The sequence below is a fragment of the Vicugna pacos genome, chromosome 6 (assembly GCF_048564905.1).
Source record: "Vicugna pacos chromosome 6, VicPac4, whole genome shotgun sequence".
Lineage (NCBI taxonomy): Eukaryota > Metazoa > Chordata > Mammalia > Artiodactyla > Camelidae > Vicugna > Vicugna pacos.
Genome location: NC_132992.1, coordinates 33,926,781 through 33,942,350, shown reverse-complemented (window position 1 = coordinate 33,942,350; position 15,570 = coordinate 33,926,781). Strand labels below are relative to the sequence as shown.

The 15,570-nt window shown below is 52.8% G+C and overlaps 2 protein-coding genes and 1 pseudogene across 4 annotated transcripts; all 3 read left to right on the top strand.

Annotated features, from left to right (window-relative positions):
• The first annotated feature begins 2,977 nt into the window (after positions 1-2,977).
• On the top strand, positions 2,978-6,150 carry LOC140697106 (granzyme B-like). The gene is made up of 5 exons (XM_072963959.1): positions 2,978-3,053; positions 4,071-4,218; positions 4,698-4,833; positions 5,032-5,295; positions 5,936-6,150. Exons 1-5 carry the CDS (start codon positions 2,993-2,995, stop codon positions 6,110-6,112), a joined length of 786 nt encoding a protein of 261 aa, XP_072820060.1. The 5' UTR covers positions 2,978-2,992; the 3' UTR covers positions 6,113-6,150.
• Positions 6,151-7,990: 1,840 nt separating this feature from the next.
• On the top strand, positions 7,991-10,184 carry LOC102535495 (mast cell protease 1A-like; annotated as a pseudogene).
• A 1,301-nt stretch (positions 10,185-11,485) lies between these two features.
• Positions 11,486-14,651, top strand: LOC140685332 (granzyme H-like). 3 transcript variants are annotated; one of them, XM_072962869.1, is made up of 5 exons: positions 11,486-11,656; positions 12,820-12,905; positions 13,420-13,555; positions 13,755-14,012; positions 14,390-14,651. In XM_072962869.1, the coding sequence occupies exons 1-5, from the start codon at positions 11,603-11,605 to the stop codon at positions 14,531-14,533; spliced, it is 678 nt and encodes a 225-aa protein (XP_072818970.1). In that variant the 5' UTR covers positions 11,486-11,602; the 3' UTR covers positions 14,534-14,651. The 3 variants fall into 3 exon arrangements, with proteins under 3 accessions (XP_072818970.1, XP_072818969.1, XP_072818968.1); XM_072962868.1 differs by having other exon boundaries at positions 12,745-12,905; XM_072962867.1 differs by lacking the exon at positions 11,486-11,656 and having other exon boundaries at positions 12,613-12,905.
• Positions 14,652-15,570: the final 919 nt, after the last annotated feature.

Below are 15,570 nucleotides of genomic sequence, written 5' to 3'. Positions count from 1 at the left end.
GAAAAATCACAAACATGGAAATACATGCAAACAACACACTCTTTTTTGGGGGGGTTAATTAGGTTTATTTATTTAATTAGTTATTTTAATGGAGATACTGGGGATTGAACCCAGGACCTCCTGTATGCTAAGCATGGGCTCTAACCACTAAACTATACCCTCCCCTCGGAAACAACACACTTTTAAGTAACAGGTGAGTCTAAGAAGAAATTACAGGAGAAATTAGAAAGTACTTTGAGACAAGTGAAAATGAAAACACAAAGGACTAAAATTTATAAGATGCAGTAAAAGCAATGCTCAGAGAAAAATACATAGCTATAAATGATTATATTAAAGAAGAAAAAGATTTCTAATTAACAGCATAACTTTAGTCTAATGACACTAAAAATAGATCAAACAACCCAAGCCAGCAAAAGGAAGGAAATAGTAAAGATTAGAGCAAAACAATCAAAATAGAAAGAATCAAAAAAACCGAAAGTTGGTTCATTGAAAGGATCAGCAAAATCGACAAACTTTTAGCTAGAGCAACAACAACAACAAAGCAAGCAAGTAAGCAAGAAAACATATTACTAAAAATCAGAAATGAAAGAGGCATTATTACCAAACTCAGAAAAAATAAAAGCATTATTAGCGAATACTATCAACATTTGTACACCAACAAATTAGATCATCAAGATGAAATGGACACATTCCTAGAAACAGAAATTACCAAAATTGACTCAAGAAGAAATATGAAATCTAACCAGACTTATAACAAGTAAAGAGATTGAATCAATAATCAAAAATCTCCTAACAAAGAAAATCCCAGGACCAGATGGCTACACTGGTGAAGTCTGTAAAACATTTAAAGAATAATTAACATTAATCTTACCCAGACTTGTTCCAAAAAATTGAAGAGGAGGAAACACTTCCTAACACATTCTATAAGGCCAGCTTTACCCAGATACCATAACCAGACAAAGATATCAAAAGAAAAGAAAATCAGAGACAAATATCCCTTACGAAAATAGATCCTCAATAAGATGTTATCAAATTGAATTCAACAGCACAAAAAAAGGATTACACACCACAACCACATAGTCGGCCCACATGGATGGGATGTTCTTCTGGGGTTTTAAAAAAGTTTTGAAACTAGAGAGAGGTGGTAGTTACACAAAATTTTGATGCACTAAATGCCACTAACTTTAAAGTAGTTAATTGTATGTTATATGAATTTCTCCTCAGTTTTTAATAAAGACTCACAGCCTTATATTTAGCAAAATCCCCTTGTAACTTTAAAAAATGCACATATACATGAGAAAAAAATGTTAGATGTTACTTCATGACATTAAAGATTATTATCAATGAGTGATAGAAAATTAGGTAATTTTAATTATTGTCTCTAAATTTTTTTAAATTTCCAACATTTTTGGAAATTAAGTACATGTTAAAAATTTTGATAACTAGGGAAGAGAGCTATGCTGATGTTGACTAATAGATACTTAAAAGCAAGGAGAAAATGCTTAAATTGCAGGGTTACATGAGGATAAAAGAAAATGTCACTGTATATATAACATGATCCCAAGTATTTAAAATGTAGTGTTTATGGTGACAGTCTGTCTGTGGGACACAGGAGTGATATTTTTCCTTTCTACTTTCCAAATTTTCTAAATGAACATATATTACCACTAAAATCACAAAGCTAACTTTATTTTTAAAATTTCTACCACTGGGCGAGCTAAGTTCAAAAAAGCAGAGGTTTGGTAAATGCATTTGGTTTGATAAGGAGGATACTGACACTGGAATTATGCCTTTTGATACATAATATTCCTCATAGAAAAAGTGCAAAGTACAGACAATGTAAAGACAGGAACTTTAAATCACCAGACTCTAACCCCTGAGATGTTCTTTGTTGTTCTTGAATAGAAGTGGGCTTGGGCTGTTTAGAAACACTGGTCCTTCACTTCCATTACAGCAAGATCATCAGGAGAATTTGTTTAGTGTATGTGAGCCCATAACGGGTCGGGCAGAAGTCTGGCTCTCTGGACAGAGGACAGAGAATATCAAAAGAATAATTATTGGTCCTTGGTCACACAGCATGCTTTCCCACTTCACATGGTACAGGCAATTTTTCAATCTGAACTTCCTTTGGTGAACCAGCCCTTTCCCCATCTTAACTCATGTGGTTTGGGTGGGACTGACCCTAGCCTATCCAAAGTAGGAATGATCTAGGCTCAAGTCAATCAGTAGATTGAATTTTTAGGGTCAGAGTGATTCATTACTTTGAGCCAATAAATGTCAAGTGCAGGACTTTTGTTAAAAACATTGACAAGAAAGATGGACTCTATCATTTATAACTTAAAAGATGTGAAAAATCTGCTAGAAATGAAGCTAAGATGATGAATGGGTGATTCTATGGATTTAGCAGATGGTGGCCACGCTCTGTTATGTCTTGTGCCTCCCTCCACCACAGCCCTTCCCATGCTGCGTTCTGATATTTCTCCTCCACCAGACAGTCAGTTCTCTAAGGAGAGGAGACACATCTCCAGTATGTTTGGTCATAGCATAGAGCAGAGCCTAAGCACACATCTGCTAAAGAAATCATCCTGATGAACTTAGCAGCATGGAAATGAGACATTGGTGGTTCTACCATTGAGGACTCAGGTTTCTGGGGTCCAGTATCTCTGCTGGTCAATACCACATCCTACAGTCCCCACCGTGTACTCTGGGGTTCCTGCTCCGAGCTGGAACAAGTGGTCTGCTCTGAGTCATCACCTGTGGGTACTGACGTGGTCTCTGCACGTTTCTCACACAATCACCCAGAGAACGTCATCAGGTAGACGGAGTGGGGGCGGGGCAGCTGTCATAGAAAGCCTTCTCGCATGAAGCACCACAAAACCAGAGGGAAACCCCAGGTCACCGATCCCACTCGTACCTCCTTCCTCTCCTGGGGGCTAAAAGAGAGCAACAAGGAAGCACCAGCAGCTCCAACCTGGGCAGCCTTCCTGGGAAGATGCAGCCACTCCTGCTCCTGCTCCCACTGGCCTTTTTACTGCCCCCCGGGACAAATGCAGGTGAGTGACCATCCCCACTCTCAGAGGCCCAACTACATCCTCCATTTGGCACAGATCTCCTTCCCTCTCTGCATAGCCCTGGCCTATCTATCCACCAGGAACGTTTTGAACACCGGCTCCTGTCCCATCTCATACCCCCAAGTATGATGCTGGAGACGCCACTGGCAGGAATGGCAGAGCAGAATGCTGTTCTCAAGAGGAGCCAGTGGGTACTATCCCCTCTTCAGGCCCTACTTCTGCCGTCTGGAAAGCAGAACTTTTCTAGATGATGGCAGAGGGTTGGAAACTGGAAAAGAGAAAATACTAAATTCCCCCTGCAGAGGGCAGAGCGGGCCTGACTTCTGCCACGAGGATGAAACAGGTGCTCCCCTCAGCACCTGCTTAGGAGAGAGGCCCAGAACTCAGCAGACCCCGGAGCTGGTGCTGTTGCCTTTGCTCAGACCCAAGGCCCCTCAGTCCCTGTCTCCAGCTCAGTTTTCCTCCCGAGGCCATTAGAGGCTCCTCTCTTTCAAGGATGAAGCCACTGTTTGGCAGACCTGACTTCTGCTTTCCAGACTCCCACCAGCACCGGCCCTACCAACCACCCTCATCCTGAGGCCCACTGGGTCCTTCCTTCACGCAGCCAGCACCTACTGGCCACTGACTACATGTCAGGCCCTGGGAAATAGGCTATGACAGCTTCTAGATCCCTACACTAACATCCCCAGCACTGGAAAGCAGGGCTGTCCTACACATCACAGGGTAACAGTGCCCCCAGAAACTCACCTGACACAAAGCACAGTCAGGATTGGAGTTTCTGGAAGCCTCTAGGACTTTGCTGTCCCTAAGATGCTCACTTTCAGTTGTGTGTGGAAAACAGATACGCAGACCAAGAGGAGGAAGTTGAAGACCCTCCCCAGTCCTCTGAAATCCAGGCCAGGCTGGGCCCCCACCATGCCCAGCGGTTCTGAGCATGGGGCAGAAGCCTGCCGGGTGTACTTAGTGGGTGCAAACAAGCAAGACAAACTTTTCCTTCAGGGGAGATCATCGGGGGCCATGAGGCCAAGCCCCACTCCCGCCCCTACATGGCGTACCTTCAGATCTGGAATCAGGATGACCGGAGCAGGTGTGGCGGGTTCCTGATACGAGAGGACTTCGTGCTGACCGCCGCTCACTGTTGGGGAAGGTGAGAAGCAGCCAGCAGCCCCCACCCTCCTGAAAGCCCCTGGCAGGGAGTTCTACCTTTTTCTCCAGGAACAACCAGGCTCCTAGGAACACATGAGCTGGGAGGGCTCCTGAGAGGGTGAGAAGGCGGGCAGTGGGGAGAGGGGCAGGTCAGTGCCAGCGGCATTGCTGAGGCAAAAAAGACTGAAGGTAGGGCATGCCTGGGTATCAGAATGCACACTAGTGCAATTTCAGCTCTTTTCCTGCGGGGGGTACTGACCCTCAAGAACTGCCGTGCCTTTAACAATGGCTCCAGAATCACACCTCGGCTGCCAAGAAACAGGGTATGGAGAGCTCGGCCTCCAGGCCATTTTGTCACCTTGATTTCCCCTCAGCTGCAGCCCTGCTCTGCCCCTATGTCACCAACCCCACATGGCTCCGCACAGGGGCTGGCCCTCCTGTGACACCACACTCCCCACACCCTCTCTGCTCTCTGTGCAGCTCAATCAACGTCACCCTGGGGGCCCACAACATCAAGAAGCAGGAGAGGACCCAGCAGGTGATTCCAGTGAGAAAAGCCATCCGCCACCCAGACTATAATAAGAGGAACTACGCCAATGACATCATGTTACTGCAGGTAAGGAAACCTCCCTGCTTCTCTGCCCTCCTGGAAACACTGTCTTCCCTCCCACTGCAACCAGTCCCTTTCCTCCCTCCCGTCCTGGCCACCCGACCTGTCCCCGGGGCTCAGGTGGGAGCGAGGGCTCTGCGGTCTCACTGCAGTGTCCCGGCCCGGAGGCCGCTGGCTGAGCTGGACCCTGTCTCTCCCCATCAGCTGCAGAGAAAGGCCAAGCGGACGGCAGCTGTGAGGCCCCTCAGGCTGCCCGGGGGCCGGGACCGGGTGAAGCCAGGACAGGCATGCGATGTGGCCGGCTGGGGGCGGGTGGCGGTGGCGATGGAGAATTACCCAGACACACTGCAGGAGGTAAAGCTGATTGTGCAAGAGGATCAAAAGTGTGAATCCCACCTACGCAATTATTACAACAAGATCATCCAGCTGTGTGTGGGGGACCCAAAGAAAAAGAAAGCTTCCTTTAAGGTGAGAATGACAGAACGCCTTGCTTGGCTCTGGGAGATCTGGGACCTGAGGACCCAAGTCGTGGGGACTGCCTCACCCTCTAGGCTGGGATCTTTCTGTCCAGGAAGACAAGAGGGGAACAGCCAGAGCTGGGAGTGTCTAGGGCCTCTGCAAGGCTACAAAGGACCTAGAGCGAATCCAAACAGGTTCCCCTCCAGAAGGAGGAATTTGCAATACAGTGAGGCATAGGTGTTAGAAAACTGTGCTACCTGAGTGTGCGGTAGTTAAAACCAGGTGTCTCTTAGAGCTGGAACACACCTTGATTAAGGGCTCGTCCTCCGTGTTGAGTGTCAGCCCCACCCACCTGCTTCCCTGTCCTTAAACAGCAGCCTGGAGCCACCATCCCACAGCACCTTCATAGGGAGAGGATCAGGGACCTGGGGGAGGAGAAGGAGCTGCCACCCGGGGTGAAGTGAAGCAGTGACAATGTCCAGGGTCAGGGCTTGGCAGCCGAGGGGTCCATGGGAGCCAGCCCTGCCCTCTGACCTCCTACGTAGAGGCCATGCAAGGCGGGGCCTCCTCCGAGAGGGGGCCTGGGAGGGCAGGGGAGGCGGGACCAGGAGGAGAGCGGGCTCAGTCCTTTCCCTCCCTCTGCCCTCAGGGGGACTCCGGGGGCCCTCTCGTGTGTGACAATGTGGCCCAGGGCATTGTCTCCTATGGACAAAAAGATGGGTCCACTCCACGGGCCTGCACCAAAGTCTCAAGTTTCCTGCCCTGGATAAAGAAAACCATGAAAAGTCTCCACCTGCAAGAACCGGACCGTCTTCCCTGGAGCTGATCTAGAATCACACTGGGTTGGGGGGCCAGCAACGGAATAAAGCCTCTTAGCTGAGCAGGAAGAGTTGGTTCCTTGTTTATTTGTTGACCCCCATTCACAGGCACCAGCTCTGTGCTTCGAAAGCCAAGGACACTGTTCTGCTGGTTTCTGCTTCCTCCTCTTCCCCCTCCCACCATCACTTCCCCTAAACCCCGTGCAAAGCTATACCCAGGTCCCGCACACCTGGCTTTCCAGGGCCTGCCCTCCTGCCAGGGCTGAAGCTGAGCACCATCAGGAGAAGACAGGAACCTCTCTGGTCCGGGGCCAGAGTGCCTTACCTCCTTGCCCTGTGTCCTATGACAGAGAGGAGGGGATGACACCACGGGTCCCGGGCACCAGGCAGGCACAGGCTGGGGCTGCCACTCAAGGACAGAGCCCCCACCGGGGAGGGAGGGGCCTTCCTGAGCAGACATTTCTCTCCCACAGCCCGGGAAGCAGGCCCAGGGCAGGGGTGGATCTCCTGAGAAGTTCCTCCTTCTCAGCTGGGCAGAGTGTCCTTCCGGTCCTCATCCGAGCTCTTGTTTGCTGTGGCTCTCCAGCCAGAATCACTACTGACAATGTGCTTTATCTTTAGCTATAGTTTTGTTGCTTTTTAAGAGACTTGGACTCAAGATGTTTAGAACTAACAATAATTTCACCTCCGTGGCTCTCTCCTTTTCCATTACGGGGACATGATCAGGATAACTTGTTTAGCAAATGGTACAGGGATATTAGAAGTGCAATTCTCTGGACAGTGGTGTGGGAATTCTACTTTGGCTCCCTGGCATCCTTTCCCACTTCACGTGGTATCAGTAATTCATCAAAGAGAATAACTTTCGGGAGAGCCATTCTTCTTCCATTCTCAGTATATGTGGATTGGACAGAGCAGACCCCAGCCTAGTCAAAGGCTCTGACTAGGCTGTGGTAGGTCAGTGGTTTCAAGCGCCCTGACCACAGGCACCTGTAGCACCGAGGTAGGCTGTGCTCCGCTGGGACTGCCACTGTCTGTCTCCACCCTGCAGGTTCCTCTTACATGACTACATCACTCCTCCCGCTGGGAGGTGGGGTCTGTAGCCCTTCTTTTTTAATCTGGTGGGAGCACTTGATTGTCCAAGATGGAATATGGTAGAATAGAGGCCATATGACTTAAAAATCTAGGTAATAAAAACAACACAGCTTCTGCCCGGCTTGCTCTGTAGAAGATACTCACTCTGAGGAAGCCAACCACCATGCTGGCAGAGAACCAAACAACTGAGACTACTTGAGAGGCCCTCATGGAGAGAAACCAACGTGCTCAGTGAGCAGCCAGCACCAAGCACTGGGTGTGTGAGAGCGAGCCCTCAGGTGGTTCCAGCTTCCGGGCTTCAAGCCACCGTGACAGCAAGGGTAGCACAGGGGAGACATCCACACTGCACCCTGACCAAAATGCAGACTCCTGGGTAAAAGCAATGTCGTTCTGTTAACCCACTCAGTTCTTCAGTAATTAAAACATTACTCCACACCATTCTGTCCATCCCTCTAACCATGGCCTTCACCACCCTCGTCTGATCACTGGTGGTTTTGTCTCCTCCCCTAGAAGCGAGGATTCTCATCTCCAATGTCCCCCACAGTCTCCCACAAAAGGGGCCTCAATAAAGAATCACCCTGGTGATCTATAGTAAACTACAGAAATGACGACGTTCTTTGATCTATTATCATAAGACCCAGGTTGCTAGGGTGGGGGACCAGCTGTTGGCGGATACAACATCTCCAACCACCCTTCACTTGTAGCTTCATTTCCTGTTTCTGCTGCTGTAGTTGGCACCAAGCCAAGAGCTACTGGTGCTCTGACAAGTTCATACTCCACTCAGACCCAAGGACTTGATCAAAAAGCAGCGTGAGGATTTCGGAGAAGCCTTGTAGGATGCAGGCCACAACATCGGAGGAGACACTTAAGGTTAAAACACTGCAAGGAAGCACCAGCAGCTCAGGTCTGGGCAGCCTTCGTGGAGAGCTGCTCCTGCTTCTGCTCCTGGCAGCCCATCTTCTGTCCGCCACCGGGGAGGCAGGTGAGTGACTGTCCCCGCCCGCAGAGGCCCAGGCCCATCCCACACTGGACATACCTGCTGAGACACTACGCTCATACGCATCCTGGATGGTCTACCTGCCAAAACTTTCTGGACTGTGCCCAACTCCCTCAGAGACCGGCAAATCTGACCTCATCTGCCTGCTCCAGCCGTTGGCTCCACGAGCACACAGGCAGGCTGGGATCTTTCTTTTAGGGAAAATCATCAGGGGCTATGAGGCCGAGCCGCATTCTCGTCCCTACATGGCATTTCTTCAGATCCAGACTTCAAGGAACATTATATTCTGTGGCGGTTTTCTGGTGCGTGAGGACTTCGTGCTGACAGCAGCTCACTGCTGGGGCAGGTGAGGAGCAGCGCCTGGGCCCCCGCCCCTCTGTCAGCGCCTCACAGGGAGCCCTCTTCTCAGGGGCCGCAGGCCTGGGCCACCTAGTAACACAGACGAGCTCTTTGGAGGACAGCTAAGCTTTGAGGAGAGAGGGACAGATCAATGCGAGTGGCCTGCGGAGAAAGGAACTGCCCAAAGGTGGGATGGAAGGAAGCCAAGCTTAAGCCCTGGAGCCCAGAGTGCAAATGTGAGACAGATGCACAGACTGGCTTACAGGTAGGCAGGCTCTGTGCAGGACTCAGCACCCTAAGTGCTCTCCAGGAACTGCCGCCCAGCCCGGGCTGCCCGCAAGCGGACAGAACAGAGATGCTCTGCCCCAGGGCCCCACTGCCTAGAATTCTCTCTACACCAGTCCTGCCCTGTCCCAAACCTGTGACTCCACCTCCCTCTCTGCTCTCTGTGCAGCTCAATCAACGTCACCCTGGGGACCACAACATTGATGAGCAGGAGGGGACCCAGCAGGTCATTCAGGTGAGAAGAGCCATCCCCCACCCAGATTATGATGATGAAAACGTGGCCAACGACATCATGTTACTGCAGGTAGGGCACGTGGTTGTGCCGGTTCTCACACACTTTAATCCCAGAGATTTGCCTCCCCCATCACCTCACTCCTGTCCCTCCTTCCGGTACAACCCCTTCAATTATCCCAGAGCTGTGAAGAAAGCAACCCTACGACTGTCCCTGCAGTCTCTGTGGGCCATGGGTAGGTTAGAATGCCTTTCCTCTGCCTTCAGCTGACGAGGAAGGCCAACCTGACCACCGCTGTGAGCCCCATCCGGCTGCCTCAGGGGAAGGAGCCGGTGAAGCCAGGCATGGTGTGCAGTGTGGCCGGATGGGGGCTTCTTGGCGTGAACAAACCTGCAGCAGCAAAACTGCAGGAGGTAGAGCTTGAAGTCCAAACAGACGAGCAATGCATCCATCACTACAAACATTACGATGCCACCACCCAGATATGTGCAGGGAACCGAAGATACAAGGAGAATTCTTTTGAGGTGAGATCCCCAGCGTTGTCCAGGCAAAGCCCTGGGCACATCCCTGGCAGTGGGAACTAGCCATATCTCCACGTCTGCAACATTTCCTCCTATCCAGTCTCTGGTCCTGTCTCCCTGGGGGATGGGAGATTGTCCCACACATATGGTCAGAGACTTCCTAGGGGAGGAGAATGGGGGATGAACAAGGCTGGGCTGAAGGAGAATGGGGGATGAACAAGGCTGGGCTGAAACCTCAGGACCCAAAACCTTCATATCAGCCACGGCCCCCTAACAGAGATCACCCACCCCCTGGGCAGCAGGGAGGATCAGACCACAAGATGACCCAGCTCACTCCTTCCCCTCTCTGTCCACAGGGAGACTCCTTGTTACACTTGCTGTGTAACAGCGTGGCCCAGGGCATTGTCTCCTTTGGAACCAAGAATGGTACACCTCCAAGTGTCTATACCAGAATCTCGAGCTTTCTGTACTGGATAAAAAACACAATGAGAATCTATGAACTTCAGGGACCAGACTGAAGTGCCCCGGGATGGATGTGTCCATCTTCTCTGGGGCAGAGGCCAGAACGGCATTGGGCCAAGGGGATGGAGGGGAGGCTGCCAGGCATCTAATAAACTGTCATCTTCAGAAATCATTGATTCCTCCTTTATTCATCCACACACATTTGTTAGGTAACAAGAGTGTCTAGCAACCCTCTGTTCAATTTTCTGGCCTGTTCCTGGCTTCCCCCTCCAGCAGACCCCTCCTTCCAACTCTGGAATAAAAATCCTGTTGCAGTGACAGCCAGCGCCCACCGATCACATGTCCCCAGTGTCAGCTTCCCAGCCAGGCTGCCTGTGAGTCCGTCAGAACACGGAGACATCTCCTCAGGAAAACTGACCCTCATCTAGAGGACGCTCCCACCTCCTCCCTCGTCCCCACCCCCACCGCACCTCAATATTCCAGGGCCACATGGCAATGTAAGAGGATCCAGATTTCGAAGGAGGATCACCTGAGACGCGCTGGGGTGGGGGTGGGGGGACTTCTCCACCCGAACAGAAATGGAAGACGGGAGGCTTTGGAAAACTGTAGCTCACCCCTGCAGAATGTCCTCCCACATCAGAGTAGCCAGAGCTCAGAAGCCTGAGATCGTTTCAGGAGCGCCTCAGAGTTCCCAGGCCCAGCCCCAGGGCCTGGCCCAGCCCCAGCTGGGAGTCCTGGGCCCAGGGCCGCCTCGGGTGTCCGGACGGCTCAGCCTCCTGCAGCCCCAGGTGAGCTGCAGGGCGCTCTTCCTTCTTGTCTGAGCCAGCCTCCCCACCTCCACTGTTCCTGAGTGTGTGTGTGTGTGTGTGTGTGTGTGTGTGTGTGTACACATACATATCTCCAAAGGAAACTCATTGTAATGAAAAGTATTGGTCTCAGGGGTTTCCTAATGTTTCAAAGGTGTCTAATAGCCTACAGCATACTGAGCAAACTTTTTCTTCTACTTTCTAACATCTCAGAATTTTTTATATAAGAATGGATTCAGAAAGGTGAACTTTTTGAAAACCACGCACCTCAGAGGAGGCTAGGCTGAGGAGAGGCTTACAGAATGGTCCGCTGTCTCACTGCAGGCGGCAGGTCGGCTCCAGCTGACTGCCAGCTTCTCAGGGGCAGGAGCTGTGTCCCTCATATCCCCGGACTTACCTTATTAAATAACTATTCATAACTTCATCAAAACGGAAAAAGAGCCGGGAACAGGAACATGGGGACACTCTTGATTCATGATGGAGCCGACTCTGGGGGTCCAGCCCCTCTGCTGGCCGCACCCCAGCCTTCACTGTCTTGTGCTTGCTTCTTACTTTCACCTTGTGGCTCAGCAGTGGGAGGGCAAGTGTGGTGACAGCGCCCTTCTCACCCAAGCCGAGGCAGGGACCAGGGACCCCCACGTTGCTGGCTGACATCCGGCCCAGGAGTCTGTGCCCGGCTGAGCCTCCCCTCCTCTGTTCCCCTGGGCTTTGTGTCTGGAGGGAAGGAAGACCAGCAGCTCAACCTGCGCAGACTTTCAGGGAAGATGCAGCCACTCCTGCTCGTGATGGCCGTTCTCCTGCCCGCCGGGCGGGGACAGGTGAGTGACAATCCTCATTCCTCGGGCCTGGGTCCATCTCACTAAGCCCCCTGTCCTCCTGACCCTTCTGCCCAGCTCCAATTTCTGAACCCCAGTTCCAGGCCCAAACCCAGACAAACAAGTTCGATGCCGCCCAGACATTCACATGGGTGGATGGCAGGAAGGCAGGGTGCTCACTGGAAGCTTTAGCAGGGCACAGCCTCTCTCTCTCTCTCTCACTGGGAAAGTGGGTTGTGCATTTGGCAGAGGATGTGAAGCTACAAAAACCAAGTAAGTAAAACCCCTCACTCCAACCCGGGAAAGGGCAGCTCAGCCGAAGCCACTGCAGGCTGGGAGTGGTCAGTGGACCCAGCTCAAGGACCGGTGAAGTCTCTCAGGGTCCCCCACCCCTCGGTCCTGCCCAGGACAGGAGCCCAGGGTGCGATGCATCAGAAGTGGCAGGATGGCAGCACCCAAAGCTCTCCGGGTGCTAAGCTCTGCCCCGGCCCCACGCAGCCCACTTCCAGTCCCACCTCCCCTGCCTCCCAGACCCTCAGTGGCCCCAGTGCCTTTGGCAGCGCCCTCCCCACCCCTGTGCCCTTGAATCCACCAGCGCCTTCTCTGCCAAACTTCAGCCAAAAGCCAACTGGAGGCTATCACTCATGCAGCCGGAGTGTTCACTGCAACCCTAGGGTGTGTTAGGCCCTAGGACACGAGGATTTCAGAGAATCCAACTCCATAAGCTCATAGGAAGATTATTAGAAAAAGACACCTATCAATCTGCTAACAGAGGCTCAGAGGAGTCAGGGAGACCCGCAGGGAGTGAAGGCTCATCAGGGAGTCCTGTCCACCATCCTCCGGGGCTCCACCAGCTTGAAGGCAGACCTTGGCTCCGCCACGCACGTGTCTGAAGCAGGACGTGAAGGACAAGCTGACCCCCTTTCTCCGAGGGGGATTCTGAGGCTTGAGGTTAGAAAATGTTACTCTGTTGCAAAGAGAAGCTGGAGGACTCTCCCCTGGGGTCTGCAGGGCTCTGTGGACACACCTCAACCGCCATCTTCCTGATTGTCGCTCCTAACCACAGCCGCCCCTGTCACCCCGTCTCCCAGCCCTCTCTTTCAGGGGAGATCATCGGGGGCCATGAGGCCAAGCCCCACTCCCACCCCTACATGGCGTTTGTTCAGTTTCTGGATCAGGAGAAGATGAGGCGGTGTGGTGGTGTCCTCGTGCAGAAGGACTTTGTTCTGACGGCTGCTCACTGCAGGGGAAGGTGAGGGGCAGCAGCCAGCCTTCCCCTCCTGACACCCCCGCAGGGACCCCATCCTATGCCGGGGGGCCGAGCCCAGGGAGGGCCCGCAGCTTCTCATAACGCAAGACCGAGAGAGCTCATCAGACGAGCCATCTGAGGGCAGGACTAAGGTGACGAAATGCTGAGAAACAGGGCAGTAAGTTTTGAGGTCTGGGGATCAGAGGTGAGAGCAAGAGGCATAGGTGAGAAGGCGGGGACCCCAGCAGCCAAAAACAGCATCAGTGAGGAAGAACGAACGCATTGAAGGTCAAAGTGCAAACTCAGAGAAATATCACGATTCTGCTGAGAAAGCTCCATCATGTCCCTGCCTTCATGTCATAGAGAAGCACAGAGCAGGGCGTCACTTCGCCCCAGGACCTTCTGTGGCCTCAGTTTCCCCTCAGCTGCAGCCCTGCTCTGCCCCCATGTCACCAACCCGGCACGGCTCCGGGGCTGGCCCTCCTGTGACACCACACTCCCCACACCCTCTCTGCAGCTCAATCAACGTCACCCTGGGGGCCCACAACATCAAGAAGCAGGAGAGGACCCAGCAGGTGGTCCCAGTGAGAAGAGCCATCCCCCACCCAGACTATAATCCTAAGGACCACTCCAGTGACATCATGTTACTGCAGGTAAGGAATCTCCCTGCTTCTCTGCCCTCCTGGAAACACACTGTCTCCCCTCCCACTGCAACCAGTCCCTTTCCTCCCTCCCGGCCTGGCCGCCCGACCTGTCCCCGGGGCTCAGGTGGGAGCGAGGGCTCTGCGGTCTCACTGCAGTGTCCCGGCCCGGAGGCCGCTGGCTGAGCTGGACCCTGTCTCTCCCCATCAGCTGCAGAGAAAGGCCAAACAGACGGCAGCCGTGAGGCCCCTCAGGCTGCCCGGGGGCCGGGCCCGGGTGAAGCCAGGACAGGCGTGCGGTGTGGCCGGCTGGGGGCAGGTGGCGGTGGGCGTTCCAGCCACCACCCTGCAGGAGGCAGTGCTGACGGTGCAGGAAGATCGCGTGTGCGAATCCCTCTTCCCAGGCTATTACAGCCGCGCCACCCAGATTTGTGCGGGGGACCCGAGCACGGTGAAGACCAGCTTCAAGGTCAGGCTTCCAGCATCTACGCACACAGGCCCCGGGGAGCAGAACTCGGGGAAGGTCTGGGGTTGGGGAGAGGCCATCTTCATTCCTCAGCCTGAGGGTTTGGGCAGCCTGGTCCATGAGTCCACTCTTTAGACAATTTTCCTGAGTGGGTCAGAGTGGAGGGGGAGGAAGGATCAGTCATGTGGCAGCTGTGTTATCAGCAGAGTTTCCATGAGGACTGAGAAGAAAGGTTGGCCTGGGTCTCAGCAAAGACCAGTTAGAGCCAGACGGGAGCCCTGGGACCCTGCCCTGGTCCCTGACAGACAGCACCCAGCCCCAGGCTCCAGGGAGGGCGGGCCCCGCTGAGGACTCTCAGTCCTTCCTCTCTCTGCCCACAGGGCGACTCCGGAGGGCCCCTCGTGTGCAAAAACCTGGTCCAGGGCATTTTCTCCTGTGGGAAACAGAACGGGAAACCTCCAGGAGTCTTCACCAAGGTCTCCCACTTCCTGCCCTGGATAAAGAGAACAATGAAGCGCCTCTAACAGCAGGCTGGAGACTCACCTTTTTGTGTGCTGGCCATCTTCCTGGGGCAGCGGCAAGAATCCCATAGGGGTTGGCAGTGGGATCAGAGGGCCATAATAAAGGGATCTCTAGAGCGAAGATGACTGAATTCCTGTTTATTCAGCGACCACTTCTGATATGCAACAGCCCTGCCCCAGGCAGCCCTCTGCTGCCAGCTCGGGGTTCTGCTTCTGCCTTTCTCCCCCAGGCCTTGCTCCACCCTAAATCCCATGCTGTCTGTCTACAGTCTCACTGTGTTACTGAATGCAAGCTCCTGTGCCCGACGACGCACAGTGAGTCCAAACAAACTGAAATGTCGGAGTTTGAAGCGGAGAAAGGTTTGTTGCAGGGCTGAGCCAAGAGAACCAGTGGCTCAGGTTCCTCAAATCCCAAACTGCCTAAAGGCTTTCAGCTGAGCCGTTTTAAAGGCTCGCTGAGGGCGGGGCGGCCCAGGGTGTGGGATCAGCTGTGCACAGTCCTCTGATTGGTTGATGGTGGTCGATCCTTAGATGCCAGGTCTGTGCGCTACTTACGCTTGATCATCAAGTAGTTAATTTCTTCAATCTGGTGGTGGTTTTGAGCATCTGAAAAACTCAGAAAATATGCACGAGATACTATTATCTGGGTACTTCAGAGAGGAGCTCCAGCAGAGGCTATGGGGGAGGGGTCTGCCCCCCCACCCCGGGAAGGCCCCATGGGGTCCTTCTGGGTTACAATTGATTTCGCAATTACACCTCTTTGGTGCTTATCCTTCTACAAGGGCTGAGTCTAAAGGACTGTCCATTAGAAAAGGACAGCCTTCTCTCCCCCAAAGAGGTCCTCTCTGGGCCTCAGGAACCTCTTACCTTCTCTAAGCCACATCTGTCATCAACCCCTCAACAATCCGCAGAGTAAAGAGCAGGTCAGCGGAAGGAGGGTGAATCCAGGAACCCAGGAGGTCAGGGGCCATAGCAGGGACACTCAGTTTCCTGTTTCCAGGGCCTCTCTCCGGTGAGGGCAGGCTTCCCCTGTAACCAGC